Consider the following 15,453-nt stretch of genomic DNA (forward strand, 5'->3'; position numbering starts at 1 on the left):
GTTAAAAGCAACTGCTGACTCAGCAAAAAAACTGCTGACTCGGTAAAAAAATCTGGTTGACTCAGCAAAAAACTGCTGACTCAGCAAAAAAAATATTATTAAATATCCAAATTTTTATCTACATAATATTTAAATTAATATTGCATATAAATTCACATATATATACAAATATATATATATATATATTAAAAATAAAATTATTTATAATTAATAAAACACATATACACATAACCACAATATATATAGGGATAATCGCATAAAAATACCTGAATTTTTACAAAAATCCCACATAAATATTCGAACTATAAAATTGTCATATAAATACCTGAACTTTTCATAACTCCCACATAAATACCCAAACTTTTAAATTTTTTCCAAATCAAACACTCATCCGTTAATGTCGTTAAAAGCAACTGCTGACTCAGTATATATATGTGAATTTATATGTATATATTAATTTAAATATATGTAGATGAATATTTAGATATTTAATAATATTTTTGAATGCTGAGTCATCAGTTTTTTGCTGAGTCAACAGTTTTTTTTGCTGAGTCAGCAGTTTTTTGCTGAGTCAACAGTTGCGTTTGTTTGATTTGGAAAAAAATTAAAAGTTTGGGTATTTATGTGGGAGTTTTGAAAAGTTCAGGTATTTATATGACAATTTTATAGTTCGGGTATTTATTTGGAATTTTTGTAAAAGTTCGGTTATTTTTATGCGATTATCCCTTTTATTTATATACACTATCCACGCCGTTTATAAAGGCAGGGAGGTAAGATAAAAACAAAAATTAAATGGAACCACAATTATAAAATAAAAATAAAAAGTTCCATTTGTGACCACTTTTTTGACAAAAGTGACATTGGTTCACTTTATTCTTTTTCTATTGGCTGAATTCGTCAATGGGCAACATGACTGTTTCTTTGTAATTTCGTAATAATATGGCATTAACGTGTTATGATGAAACTGCGCATACCGAATGCGATGTCACCATTTTTTTGTGTTGAATTAACTGAGTCAACTCGCCATTTGAGAGTATAAGGTAGTATTATAACAGCCATTTGTACAAAAAACGAGATTCCAACTCGTGTTGTGTCTGTCCCTCGTTCGCTTTCTTTCTTCTGCTGCTTCCAGCCCATCTCTGATTGCTCTTCGAGGATGGATATGTGTTTGCCATTGAAGGTTTTATGGAAGTTCACGGCGGGACATGTCTTCAAGTTTCTATATGGGCAGGGAGTTTACATCAAGAATTTGAAGAAAAATGATGGAATTACTTTTTTGTTTTAGTTATAATTTATATCTGTATTGATTACAATTTTTATATATTATTTTATATATTGTGTTTTCATTAAATTTTTGTTTTAGAATTTTAAAATATATACCGTAAAAATCTTGAATAAAGGTGAACACAAATCGAATATCTATATTTTCATAATATCTGTTTTTCGTTTTCATGGGTTTATAAAAGTATTATCTTTTATCTTATAACAACCGTATATCAATCGATTGGATATATGTGATTGAGATTTGTAGTTGTATGGACAAGATTTGTAAATATAAAAACAAGTTAAATTACCAACAAAATTATATATTTGATGAAAAATATAATTAAGATCTAAAAATTTTAAAAATATTATAATATGTATATATTTTTAGAATTTTTTTTAGGTCAATAGATAAAAAAAAACAAAAACAAAATGGTTTAGGTATAGATAAAAGGAAAAATCCCAAAAAAATTGCTGAACTTGGAGATAACTGACATATTAATACCGAACTTTTCAAACTTTCAAATTAAACATGAACTCGTCGATTTTGACATAAAAAATATTGAATTTGTAAATTTTTGACGAAAATCTCATCGACGTTAAACGACGTTAGATGGACTAACGGTTGATCTGACGTGGCGGAATGCCTCGTCATCTGCTACGTCAGAAAAAATTTTAATTTAAAATAAAAATATTAATAAAAATAAAATCAAATAAAAAATAAAAAAAATAACAAAAATAACAAAAAAAATAAAATAAAAAATTTTAAAAAAATAAAAATAAAATTAAAATTAAAATAAAAAATGAAAACAAAAAAATATACAATATATATGCAAATTATTATTAAAAATTAAATATGTATATTTTTATATATATTCATATATATATATATATTTATACATATACAAATTTAATATTTAATATTACATATATACATATATACAAAAATATATATATACTTATATTTACAAATTCATATGAATATATATATACATGTATAAATATATATGTATTTATGTATATAGATAGATATATGAAAAATATATAATATATATGCAATATATACACAACTATATATATATATTAAAATAATTGTAATTACATTAAAAATAACTAAAAATATAATAAACATTTCAAAATTTACATATACATATATATATATATGTATAAAATAGTAACTATTAAATATATATATATACATATGTATATATATGTATATATATACATATATGTATATATTAATAAATATTTACATTTAATATTTACTATTTTATGTATATATATTTATATATATATATTGTATATTGCACATTGTACATTGTATATTTTTGTTTTTGTTTTTGTTTTTGTTTTTTTAATAACTTTTCATTTTGATATTTTTATTTTATTTTTTATTTTAATTTTATCTTTAATTTATATTTATTTATTTATTTTTATTTTTATTTTTATTTTTGTTTTTATTTTGTTTTTATTTTTGTTTTAAATTAAAATTTTTTTTGACGTGGCGGATTACGAGACGTTGAGTTATCCGTCAGGTCAGATCACTCCTTAGTCGATTTTTTGTCTAAAATTTACAAGTTCAATAATTTTTATGTCAAAATCGACGAGTTCATATTTAATTTCGAAGTTTAAAAAGTTCGATATTAATATGTCTCCAAATTCGATAATATTTTTGGGATTTTCCCTCTATAGAAATAAAATAAAAATCTTAAATATTTCGGTAAATAATTCACAGAGTATAGGGTTATTTTATTTATATTTTATATATAATTACAGATCCCCTTTTCACGCCGTTTATATAGGAAAAAAGGTAAGATAAAAACAAAAAATTATGGAACCGACATTAATAAAAAAAATTGCAATTGTGACCATTTTTTTTTTTGACAAAAGTGACTTTGGTTCACTTTATTCTTTTTCTTTTGGAAAATTTCTTCATCTTTGACAAAAGTGACCATCTTTGTCAAATGGGCAACGTGATTGTGTCTTTTAAAATTTGAGAGGGGTAGGCGTTTCGGGATTCGGTTCGGAATTTTAACGGTTCGGTTCGGAAACGTTTTATTCGGTATTATAAAATTTGTACCAAATTAGTACCGTATATTATTCGGTTCGGTTCGGTTCGGTATTATGACGGTTCGGGACGGAACGGTACTAATAAATAAGTACCAAATAAGAACCGAAATAAAAACGGTTCGGGACGGTTCGAGACGGTTCATATAATTCATATAGTATAAAAATAAAAAAATCTAACATAATAATTTAGACAACAAAAATAAAAGTTTTAAATTTGATGTAACCGTAAAGAAATTTAACATAATAATTTTGAAATTTTCTATAAATATGATCAAAACTTTAAATTACGTTTTAAAAATCATATAATATGTAGAAATCAATTTTTTTTACCAATAAAATAAAGTATCTGTAATATAAAAAAATAAATAAAAAGAGATAAAAATAAAATATTTATAAAATAAAATATAGACAACTTATATTAAATATAATCAAAATTAATAAAAATAAATAATTTATTGAACTTTGACAATACTAAACAAAATAAATATCACTATTAATTATTATTAATAAATAAAATAAACATAAATCTAAATACATGACGTAAACAATTTATTAATATTTAGTAATTATCATAATTAATTATTAATATTAAATATTTTTTAATTAAAAAATAAAAATACCGAAATACCGTTCGGTATTTCCCAAACCGAACCGAACCGTTTCCGAACCGTTCGGTATCTTAAATTTTGTACCGTTCGGTATTTTTATATAATACCGAACCGAACCGTTCCTGAATTAATCGGTTTGGTACGGTTCGGGACTAAATTCCCGAACCGAATTGCCCACCCTTAGGAGGGGGTGTTGTAGGAGACAGCTGTCGTGGCGCCATTTGCAATTCTAAGGTTGTATTATTATTTTAGCCATTTGTACGAAGAGAGATTACTGCTCCTCTCTCTGTCCCTCCATCGTTTCTGTCCTCCTTTCTGATTCCCTAAACCCATCTCAGATTTCTCTTCCAGGATGGATTTTTTGTTTGTATTCAAGGTGTTATGGGGTCTCGTGGGAAATCATCTCTCCCAATGTCTTTGTAGCCAGGAATGTTACATCAGCAATCTCAACGAACATGTCGAAGATTTGGAGACTGCGATCCAAAGGCTCAAAGACAAACGGGCCGACGTTTTGAGAACGATCTCCGACGAAGAAAAAAAAGGTTTCGTACGGCGCAATCGAGTTGGAGGATGGCTTTTGAGGGTCGAAAAAATTGAAGTCAAAGTAGGAAAGCTGCTGGATGCAAAGGCGACCGAACTCGACAGACTGTGTTTGTATGGATATTGTTCCACTAAGCTCAAATCCAGTTATGATTACGGCAAGAAGGTGCAGAAGAATTTGAAAGAAATTGCAGGCCTTGAAAAAGAGGAAGGGGATTTCGATGGGTTGGTGGACAAACCTCCGACACCTACGGTGGAGACAAAGGATATCCAATCCAAGCTAGTCGGTTTGGACTCGTTGAGGCAAAGGGCTTGGGATGGTCTAATGAAAGATGAAGTCGGCATCTTTGGGCTTTACGGCATGGGGGGAGTAGGTAAGACCACCCTCCTTAAACACATCAATAACAACTTCTCCCAAGTCGAAAAAGAATTCGACATTGTGATTTGGGTCGTGGTGTCTCGGGTTTCACCCATCGAGAGTATCCAAAAGCAAATCGGGGCAAGATTAGGCTTTGGTGAACAGGCAAAGGGCTCCGACATACGTAATGCTCTTAGTGGAAAGAGATTCGTTTTGTTCTTGGATGATTTATGGAGTGAAGTAGATTTGAGTGAGATAGGAGTTCCATCTCCGACCGAAGAAAATAAATACAAAGTAGTGTTCACCACTCGTTCGGAGAAAATATGCATTCGGATGAATGCTGATGACAAGATGGAAGTTAAATGTTTGTCAGATGTTGATGCGTGGGACTTGTTTCAAAGGATAGTCGGAGAAATGGCATTGACGAGTCACCCAGAAATTCCCAACCTTGCTAGACAAGTTGCTGAAAAATGCGGTAATTTACCACTTGCGCTCAACGTCATTGGCAAGGCAATGGCTCCTAAAAACTCGGTAGAGCAATGGCGTCATGCAATCAATGTCCTGGATTCATCTAGCCCTAAGTTTCCTGGTATGAAAAGTGAGATTCTTCAAATTCTGAGATTTAGCTACGATCACTTAGAGAACGAAGAGGTCAAAATGTGCTTTCTGTATTGTGCTCTGTTTCCGGAAGATCATAAAATAGACAGAGAGCAGCTGATAGATTATTGGATATGTGAAGGATATATAAACACAAAAGGTTCCGGAGATAGAGACAAAGCTCTTGACGAGGGTCATGATATAATCAGTACGTTAATTTCTGCATATCTGTTGATGGACAATGATCCAGGAAATTGTGCGAAAATGCATGATGTGATTCGTGAGATGGCCCTTTGGATAGCATCTGACTGTGGGAAGCGGGAAGAGTGCTATATCGTGAAAGCCCGTGAGAGATTACGTCGGGTTCCTGACATCCAAAACCGGAAAGAAGTGAGAAAGATGTCGCTGATGAATAATGAGATAGAGGAGATAGATGGAGATGCCAACTGCCCTGAGCTTACAACCTTATTCCTCCAGACAAACAAAGTGAAGAAGATTTCTGGCGAATTCTTTCGGGGTATGCGGAAACTTATGGTCTTGGAACTATCGTGGAACCACAATCTTGTGGAATTGCCAGAAGAAGTATCGCAGCTAGCCTCCTTGCGATATCTCGACTTATCTGTTACAGCGATTAAGCAGTTACCGGCTGGTTTACAAGAGCTGAGAGAGCTAACACACTTGAACTTAGAGTTTACGTGCGGCTTGGCAGGTATTGGATGGAGGATATCAAGTCTGCGGAATCTGCAAGTGCTGAGATTGTTCTCGTATGGTGTTAAGTGCGATCTACAGCTACTGGAGGAAATACAACAGCTGGAGCATTTAGCAGACTTGACAATAACTGTAAACGGTGAGGCTGCGGAAAGATTTCTAGGCATCCGCCGTTTGACAAGTATTACTCGACAATTACGAATTGAAAGATCGTCGGCATCAGTTTTAGTATTTGACCCTGCAGCTTTGGGCAGTCTACGATGGCTTGAGATTGAAGACTCTGATATCTGGGAGATAAAGGTTCCCATTGACGACAGTCTGTCCACCCCACGCTTCAGTAACCTCTCCCAGGTTTTGATATTCAACTGCAGGAGTCTGAAGGATCTGACGTGGCTGTTGTTTGCCCCAAATCTTGTTTCACTGGTAGTATGGGACTCGCCGCAAGTGGAGGAGATCATAAACGGAGAAAAAGCGGAAGCTATTAGGAATGGGCAACCACCCATCACGCCCTTTGAAAAACTTGAACGCCTTGAGCTGCTCCAATTGAAAAAGCTGAAGAGCATCTGTCCGGGCACTCTGCCTTTTCCAAACCTCAACCATATCGAGGTATGGCACTGTCCGGAGCTGAGAAGGCTTCCCCTGGATTCTGAGAGCGCCAAGAAGGGTATCCGATTGATGCGGGTGGAGAGAAGTTGGGCAGAGAGAGCTGAGTGGGAGGATGATGCTACCAAGCAGCGGTTCTTACGTCGTTCACTCTGAAAACCCATTTCAGATGATTATTATTATTATTATTCTCCTATTTAATTATATGCTTCTGATGCTCTCTGTATCATAACCCTTTGGATTGATCTTTTTATTTTTCTTCCCTTTTCGTTGGGTATCTTCTGGTGGTGCCGTGTGATTGTTTTTTGCAATTCTGCGTCTCATTATATCCCTCTCAAGAGCAGCTTCTGATTATTAGAGCCTCATTTCTTCCGTTGTCGCATCAGTATTTATTGAATACGTTTTTTTAATTACAATATGAAATAAAATCTAACTTAACCCAAAGATATATCCCATATCCATAGAACAAAAAAAAAAAAACATTACAGAGAAATATTAGTATTCACTCCCATCGTATACGCTCTTTTCTCCTGCTTTCAGCTCTCCGTTTTTCTTAACATTCTTTCAATTATTTTCAAATATTTCGACTTCAAAATATTCCAATTTTAGTGAGAAAAACATGTTACCATCTCAAAAGAAAAAAAAATTACAAACCAGTGAAAAACAAATAAAATTGAACTGAATTAAATAAAACATAAAAATAAAACTTGAGTTTCTTAAAAATATAAATATTTTTATCAACAAAAATCAAAATCGAACCAATTCAAATGGCTATGCCCTAATCGGGTTGGCTGAAAGTTGTGACCAACCCGATTACGTCAAGCTTGTCAAAGCACTTTGTACCGACCACAACATTAACTTGCTAACTGTTCAAGATGCCAAAACACTCGGTGAATGGGCCGGTGTAAGTCTTTGAACTTCAGCTCTCTTTCAGCAAATGTGGGTTTCCCTTGTAATGATAGAGATGCGTTTAGTTGGTCCTTGTTCTCATCCTTCCCATGGAAGTGAGAGTAACCAAACAAACTCAACGTGTGGTTATCGGTAAACATGATTAATTAATACTCTGATTATGAAAAGTTCCCCTGTGAATTGGGTTTGAGTTTACAACTATGGCTGCAGCTATGCAAGATTGATTCGGAGGGCGGGGCCAGGAAAGTTGTTGGATGCTCCTGCATTGTGGTGAAGGTATATAATCTTGCACTCTTAACTGCCATCCTATCCTTGTACTGTTCTTTCTGCCATCTTTAACTTGTCGGTTTTTGGTTGGTCGTCTCTCATCTTACAGGACTATGGTGAGGAGACAACCGCACTCAATGTGGTGAGGAAGCACCTCGAGTCTCAGTAAATCATCGAACAGCATTACATGTCGGAATCCAAATATTATGGTTATTTCACAACTGAGATTATTTTTTTTTCAGAATTTTTGTGTTAAGGTTAATTCTTTCTCCTTGTTTTTCTTCTTTCCTATAAAAAAAATTATATATCTGGATAAGATTAAACAGTATTAAGAATATACCACCGTTTTTTTTACAAATTATTTATGATAATGTTGTTAATATTGTACTCTTGTTCCCATTTTTAGAATTATTATTAAATTCCCAACAATTTCACATAAAGAAATTTCAAAGAACATATCCTTTCACCAGCCCCACGAACTTTCTATAAAAAAGATTAAAAATTAATTAATTCTTAATTTTGTTTTTCTCATATATTTTTTTGCTTCACCAACTCTTTACCATGGCTAGGTGACCATGGTAACGTCCTTCTCTGTCTCTATATATACACAAACACCAACACACTCCGTACCCGTACATCATAATTTCCCAGTTCGTCACATTAGGATACTTTCTGTCTCTCTACGTATCGCCGGACAATGCCCGTCGGCGTCTCTCCTCCGGTCGGAAAAACCGTATGCGTCACCGGGGCCGGCGGATATATCGCCTCTTGGATCGTCAAATTGCTCCTGGAGCGAGGTTACGTCGTCAGAGGAACCGTACGCAACCCAGGTATTTATACACGTACATGCATATACATGTGTAGCTCGAATTGAACCGGATCGACTCATTAGGGTTTTGCATGTGTGTGTGGATGAAGATGATCCGAAGAACAGCCATTTGAGAGAGCTCGAAGGAGCGAAGGAGAGGCTGATCCTGTGCAGAGCGGATCTGGAGGACTACGGTGCTCTCAAGGAGGCGATCGAAGGCTGCGATGGCGTCTTCCACACTGCTTCTCCCATCACCGACGATCCCGTAAGCTTCTTCTTCTCTTCTTCCTCGATTTCTAGAAAACAATTCTTTTCACAGAAAGGTGGAAAAAGTGGGACCCACACAATCTTGCCCGAGTTCGGCTAAGGTTACCGAAAACCTGTCATAGCTGGTTATGGCGCAGATTCCGGTTCGGTTTACACTTAACCAAAACAAATAGGGTGTAAAACATAACGTAATTGAATCCGACCTCAAGGCTCAAGTTATTTGAGTAACTGGAAAATGAACTTTCTTGGGAATTTAACCAAAAAAAACTTTCTTGGGAAAGTAACTTTCTTATATATATATATATGTAAACACTAAAACATAAAAAATAATAAAATGTTTGATAAAATAAAAACGTTAGTAAAATGCAGGAAAATTGTGGCATATGTAGGGTCAAACCGTTGACTCTGAAAGAGTCGAGTCCCATGAGTTTGGGAAAATATTATATGCTCAATAATTTCTTCCTGTTAACGTACTTGTAATTAATGTATAATTTTATTGCATTTTTTGTCTTCTAGTATTCAGTTCGCGTAAATGATTTGTCTGATAAAAACATTTATTTCTAGTTCTAGTTATATGTAATTACTTTTATTTGCTTTTGAATGGCTAAAAGGAAAAAATGTTGGAGCCGGCAGTGAACGGAGCCAAGTACGTCGTCAGAGCGGCTGCCGAAGCCAAGGTCAAGCGTGTGGTCACCACCTCCTCCATCGCAGCCGTCCACGTGGACCCGAACCGTGACCCTGATGCCGTTGTGGACGAAAATTGTTGGAGTGATCTTGACTTCTGCAAGAGCGCTAAGGTCGTCTTCTTTGATTTTTATATCGAATTCGATTCGGATTTGGTTACGTGTTATTCGGTTTGAATTATTAGTCGAATTGGCCATGCCCACTATTTCTATCTGGAATACGATTACGTGAAAGTTCTAATACAGAGAGAGATTTGGGCAGAACTGGTATCGTTATGGGAAGACGGTGGCAGAGCGGGCGGCATGGGAGGAGGCAAAGGAGAAAGGCGTGGACCTCGTGGTGCTGAACCCGGTGCTGGTCCACGGGCCACCGCTTCAGCCCACGGTTAACGCCAGTCTCTTTCATATCCTCAAGTACCTAACCGGCTCAGCCAAGACATATGCCAACTCGACCCAAGCTTACGTGGACGTCCGAGACGTGGCCTTGGCCCACATTCTAGTATTCGAGGCCCCCTCGGCTTCGGGCCGTTACATCCTGGCCGAGAGCGCGCTTCACCAAGGGGAGGTCGTTGAGATACTGGCCAAGTATTTCCCTGAGTATCCGCTTCCGACCAAGTAAGTATCTCTTCTAAACACATCATGCTCTTGTCCTTGATATGTTGTTTTAGCAACCCTGCATTATTAGTCTTACAAAACTTGTTATAGTAGTAAGTAATATTATTTATTATTATATCGGATTATGAAGTTACACTTCTACACTTGTCATGACGTGTAAATTTAGGAGAAAATAACGTTCTATGATTTATAATTTATAACGTTCTCTATATATATATATATCCCTTTGGATTATATTTCAAGTATCAATATTATTTAAATAAAATAATTAAACAAAGTTGTTGTAATGGAGGTAAAGCTTGTACTTCGGCCTCCCATTTGACAAATTTTATGTCTCGTATTTTTTATCAACCATGCTCGGTTGTGAAATCTGCATGGACCGTTCTATTATGCTTACGTCACTTTTTCGTTCTTCTTACATCATGTTATAACTACAAGAAACATACCATGCATCCCGTTTCACAAAATATGTTTCGCTATATGAAATTTATGGTTGAGTACTGCATTTAGATTCATCTCTTGATCCAAATTTTGGGTCTTTGCCACCTGCATACGTTCTATCTATATCATGAATTTGCATAACTTTTCTTAGCAATTCGGGCTGGTCCGGTATCAATATAATCGACCGGTCTCATAGAAAGATATATAGACAGATCTTTGTGTATATGTCTCTCATATCTCCTTGAAAATTTTACTCAGCGGTGAAGCTACCATGTGCCAGGTGCTCGGACGAGAAGAATCCGAGGGCGAAGCCGTACAAGTTCACGAACCAGAAGATCAAAGACTTGGGAATGGAGTTCACACCGATCAAGCAATGCTTCTACGACACTGTCAAGAGCTTGCAGGAGAAGGGACACCTTCCACCTCCCCAGCAATCCAACCAAGACGCCGTTAAAATCGAGTCTTCTTAGCCTTTAGAAGCTGATATCCTGAAACATCCTTAGCATTATACAATATATATGCAAGGTTGTTTTAATGTCAACGTTCTGAAACGTATGCTTTATGCATCCGTACAATCTATGGTCATGCGCCTGAATCTGCGAAATAAGCTTAGCAAAGTATCGTATGGATATCTGTTTAGGGGCATGATGAACCGTCCAACCTGCAACTCTCGTCTATGTTTCAGATCATTCTTGTCGAGTTTTGGAAACTGAAGTACCTGTCTTTGTTTGTCTCTTAATTAGGATTAACTCGGCACAGTAACTCAGAACCTGCAACTCGACTCGGCAAACTTCATGAATGTTTGCAATGTTGACGTCAGAAAATGATGAATGCGAGTAATTGACGTTGATTGGTTGAGTTGTTTTTAATAGCGATTCCAAATTGTTGTGGTTCAAGACTGATTTTGTAAATTAGGTTTTGTGATCTTCTTGTAATTCATCTTTAATGTTTTTTTGAAAATCAATTTTATCTTTCAATTATTTCATGGTTTTTATATTTTGATATTTAAAATTCATTTTTAATAAAATATTTCCTTTAAATTCTAAAAAAACGTTAATTCTAAAAAAAAATCAAGTAGACCAAACTTTGCCATCTCTTTCAAAACTGTCCAAAATGAGAGTTTTCCTTTCCCTGTTAAATGTAATTTGAAATATAGTTAAAGATTAATTTAAATATTTTTTTGAGGGGATAACACGGTTATGCAACATATCAATAATTATTATTTTTTTTGGAAACTTGTTATGCTAATTGTCCAAGGGTAGCAAGCTCGAGCTCTTGTACCTTTTTCTGTAGCTTTGGGCCTTCGGCCGACAACATTTTAGATCTAGGTTTTTGGTTATGTTTTCATTTATTTTATTTATAGATTAAATTTTATAAAAAGTTATATTATCCGTAGTTTTTTTATACCGATTTTCAATTTGATTCCCGTTCTATTCGTTTTATTTATTAAAATACATGTTTTCTATTTATTTTTGTTTTCAATCTATTTTTAGTACTGCAATCCACGACTGGTCAATGGTATAATTCAGCCTAGTAAATTCATAGAATTCGATCAAACCATGAATTGGCCTCCTCTTTGTTGGTCGGTCAGCTACCGAAAAGAAGATCCTCTTAACCAAAAAAAACAAACAGACCAAATAATAAAATACATTACGAGAAATTAAAAAATTCAAGAAAATGACAAGAAGCGGCAACCTACATCGAACCTTTGGTTTATATTCGATTATAAATAAATGGAGGAGAAAACGTGTATTTCACGAATTCCTACTGTTCAAACACCGGATGGAATATCCGAATCATGGGCTTATAAAATAAATATTTTTACATACAAATTTGAACAATTGTTATAATTTATTCCTCCGTATTCTTTGTTACACATTGAAAATTTGAAGCTTTTACTAGGTATAAAATAAAACATAAATTGTGCGGTGTAAAAAATTATTAAATAAATTTTGGTTTTTAAAATAAAAAAAAAATGAAATAGTTTTGTGTTCTTGTATAAACCAGTTGAGCCAATAACTGATTGGATTTAATAATTTCGGATCATCGTGACGCTGTGTCTTTTTCAATGAAATCTATGATTTTGTAACGTGGCAATTCTAAAAAGTTACAAAGTCAAATTAATAATAAAAAATAATTGAACAGACACGAGATTATTCATGGATGGGTCGCTGGTTTTCAGATAATGGTCGTACAATGAACTTGGACATGGACATCCATAACAAAACCACGTCAACAACGATACACACACACACACACACATACACTAAACATGAATATAAATATGTAATTTAGTGCTATAATTTGAAATGCCATATGTTAAAGTTGATTTATATTTACAGTGGTAGGACAAATTATATATTCATAATCTTAATTTTCATGTCATTTGAATTCTATAATTCGCTCAAAGTATGGCCAGCATGCATATGATCCAATCATCATCATCATGGGTTACAATATATAATAAAATGCCCATGCTTTTATATATCGGACAAATAATCGGTAAATGGTTTTATTTTTTGCGTAATAACACAACATATCGAAAAGTATATATGATACAAAGTTTTTCCAAAAGGGTACAACCTTAAAGAAGATTTATCCCATATGTGTCATGTAATAACGCAAAATCAAGATTTCTGCAACAAAAGTTCTTTAAGATCCACGCGGTTTCATGCGATCCCAAAAACATTTACCTACCAGGTAGTCATACGATATCACCAGAACTTTATGTTCTGCCGTATTATAATTATGTAAGTATGTATGTATTTATTTATTTATGATTTTATATTATTTAATTATCATGAAATATAAGCGATTTCGTGGTTTTCTAACGCAGTGGCCAATGTTATAGTTTAGTATATGTTTAATACGTTAGTAATGGACCGTTTTTTCGTGTGGGTGGAAATAGACCGAAACGAATCGACCACTCGTGTAATATTTTTCAGAGTCATGTGGTCAACGGTCAAACAAGTCAAATCTTTTTTTTTTAATATAATGCATTGTGAATGGATGGTAAGTGTTGCATTCTTGAATTTTGTCCAAAATGGGTACCACACGTGAGAGTTCATCGTCACTGACTCCATCGCCGACCATTTTTTGTTTCTTCGTTTATTATTTTTCTCAATCTAAATATTTTATTGTATATATGTACGTACATACCACTCGGTTCTAAATAAATTTATTATTGAAAATATTAATGGTACGATGCACCAGTTTGATTTTATTGAAAATACACAACTTTATCAGCCTATATTATCTTTTTGTATTTTACAAGAGAATAATTTCTCTACTAATTAATTGAATTATAACTCCTCTTTACCAAAAAAAGAAAAGAAATATAACTCCTTCCAATTTTAATAAAACTCTTTCCAAATTTGGTATTCATCATATATATCATATCTATATTTTATTTAAATATATCTCCAAATCCCACATTCAGTATTTAGCAAAAAAGACGTTTCTTTACAAAAAAAAGGACGTCGTTTCTCTTACGTTAACTAATTTTTTTTTTATATTTTGTATTATCAAAATCTCATATAATACATTTCATAGGGCCTTGCACTTCTCCTTTCAGCATATATAGATCCGCTTTCGTATATATAAAATTTAAACTTATAACAAAAAAAAGGTCAATCAATGTATGCATAATTTTCAATCAAGTTGTTCGTCATAAAAAGACTAATTAAACGGGTTTGTCTAATATTGACATGTTTTAATACAAAGAACAATTTAAAACTATACCATATATGGATGACTTCGAATTGAAATATAATTTTGAAGGAAAACATATTAGGTCGAAATATTGTTCCAATTAAAGTTTGAAAAAAAAAGGAGAGGATACGACATCGTGTGGGAACAAATCTTGAGAATTTGGAGTCGTCGGGTAGGGGTGGTCATTTGAGTTATTAACCGAATAATCGAATAAGACATAACTGTATCCAAACCAAAACCGATATCAAAACCGAACAGTTATGATTTCTGTAAACCCGAAAAAATCAAAACCGAACCGAAACAAACCGAATAAAAAAATAACCAAAAAACCCGATAATTTTTTTGAAAAATAAATTTTTTTACCAAACCCGAATCGAACCGAACCGAACCAAAAAAATATATAAAAACCAAATAATTATAATTTTTTTATAACCGAAATAATCAAACCCAAATGGAAACCGAAATGTCCTAGTAAGGGGTTTGCTTTGTCATCGATGTGAAAGGAATCTATATATTCACTAATGCATGAAAAAGTCAAATCGGTCCGCTGCTCATTCTAAGTCTCTTATAAATAAACTATAAATGCCGCCTTCTTTTGGAAATTATATATCTATGATCTTATTAGTATTAATCCACAAGTTTTTGACTACTATAATTATAGTTAGAGGTTAATGTTTTGATCCTTGGTTCTGATATCTCACTTTAGTATTTTTTTTTATTTTAGATAAATTTTAAGTATTCAATTTCTATTTATTTTCTTATAAAAATAAATGTGATAAGATAATTAAAATGATATTTAGTAGAAAGTCAATATATTCCCAATAATTTAAGTAAATTTCAATCAAAACTCTATATTTTTTTATAATCTAAAAATTTAACGGATCTTTAATTTAATTATATACATTGAAAAAATTCATGTGATTGTCATTGAATAAATGAAAACTCGAACTTGAGAACGAATTTTACTCTGTTATATATATATATATATATATATATATATATATA

At 33.2% G+C, this 15,453-nt stretch overlaps 3 protein-coding genes across 4 annotated transcripts; all 3 read left to right on the forward strand.

Annotated features, from left to right (window-relative positions):
- Positions 1–4,191: 4,191 nt before the first annotated feature.
- LOC104813584 (probable disease resistance protein At5g63020) lies at positions 4,192–7,101 on the forward strand. Its single transcript, XM_010541234.1, has one exon. The coding sequence runs from the start codon at positions 4,294–4,296 to the stop codon at positions 6,901–6,903; it is 2,610 nt and encodes an 869-aa protein (XP_010539536.1). The 5' UTR covers positions 4,192–4,293; the 3' UTR covers positions 6,904–7,101.
- Positions 7,102–7,513: 412 nt separating this feature from the next.
- On the forward strand, positions 7,514–8,092 carry LOC104814014 (40S ribosomal protein S12-2-like; the record flags this gene model as incomplete). The annotated part of the gene is made up of 3 exons (XM_010541862.1): positions 7,514–7,651; positions 7,867–7,932; positions 8,033–8,092. Coding segments are annotated over 3 exons (264 nt in total), but the record flags the coding sequence as incomplete, so codon positions are not given.
- Positions 8,093–8,385: 293 nt separating this feature from the next.
- On the forward strand, positions 8,386–11,653 carry LOC104813587 (cinnamoyl-CoA reductase 1-like). Of its 2 annotated transcripts, none has more exons than XM_010541237.2 (5): positions 8,386–8,753; positions 8,842–8,996; positions 9,610–9,795; positions 9,944–10,296; positions 10,996–11,653. In XM_010541237.2, exons 1-5 carry the CDS (start codon positions 8,621–8,623, stop codon positions 11,189–11,191), a joined length of 1,023 nt encoding a protein of 340 aa, XP_010539539.1. In that variant the 5' UTR covers positions 8,386–8,620; the 3' UTR covers positions 11,192–11,653. The 2 variants fall into 2 exon arrangements, with proteins under 2 accessions (XP_010539539.1, XP_010539540.1); XM_010541238.2 differs by having other exon boundaries at positions 8,390–8,753; positions 11,018–11,652.
- Positions 11,654–15,453: the final 3,800 nt, after the last annotated feature.

Source organism: Tarenaya hassleriana, unplaced genomic scaffold (genome assembly GCF_000463585.1).
Source record: "Tarenaya hassleriana unplaced genomic scaffold, ASM46358v1 Cleome20, whole genome shotgun sequence".
Classification (NCBI taxonomy): domain Eukaryota; kingdom Viridiplantae; phylum Streptophyta; class Magnoliopsida; order Brassicales; family Cleomaceae; genus Tarenaya; species Tarenaya hassleriana.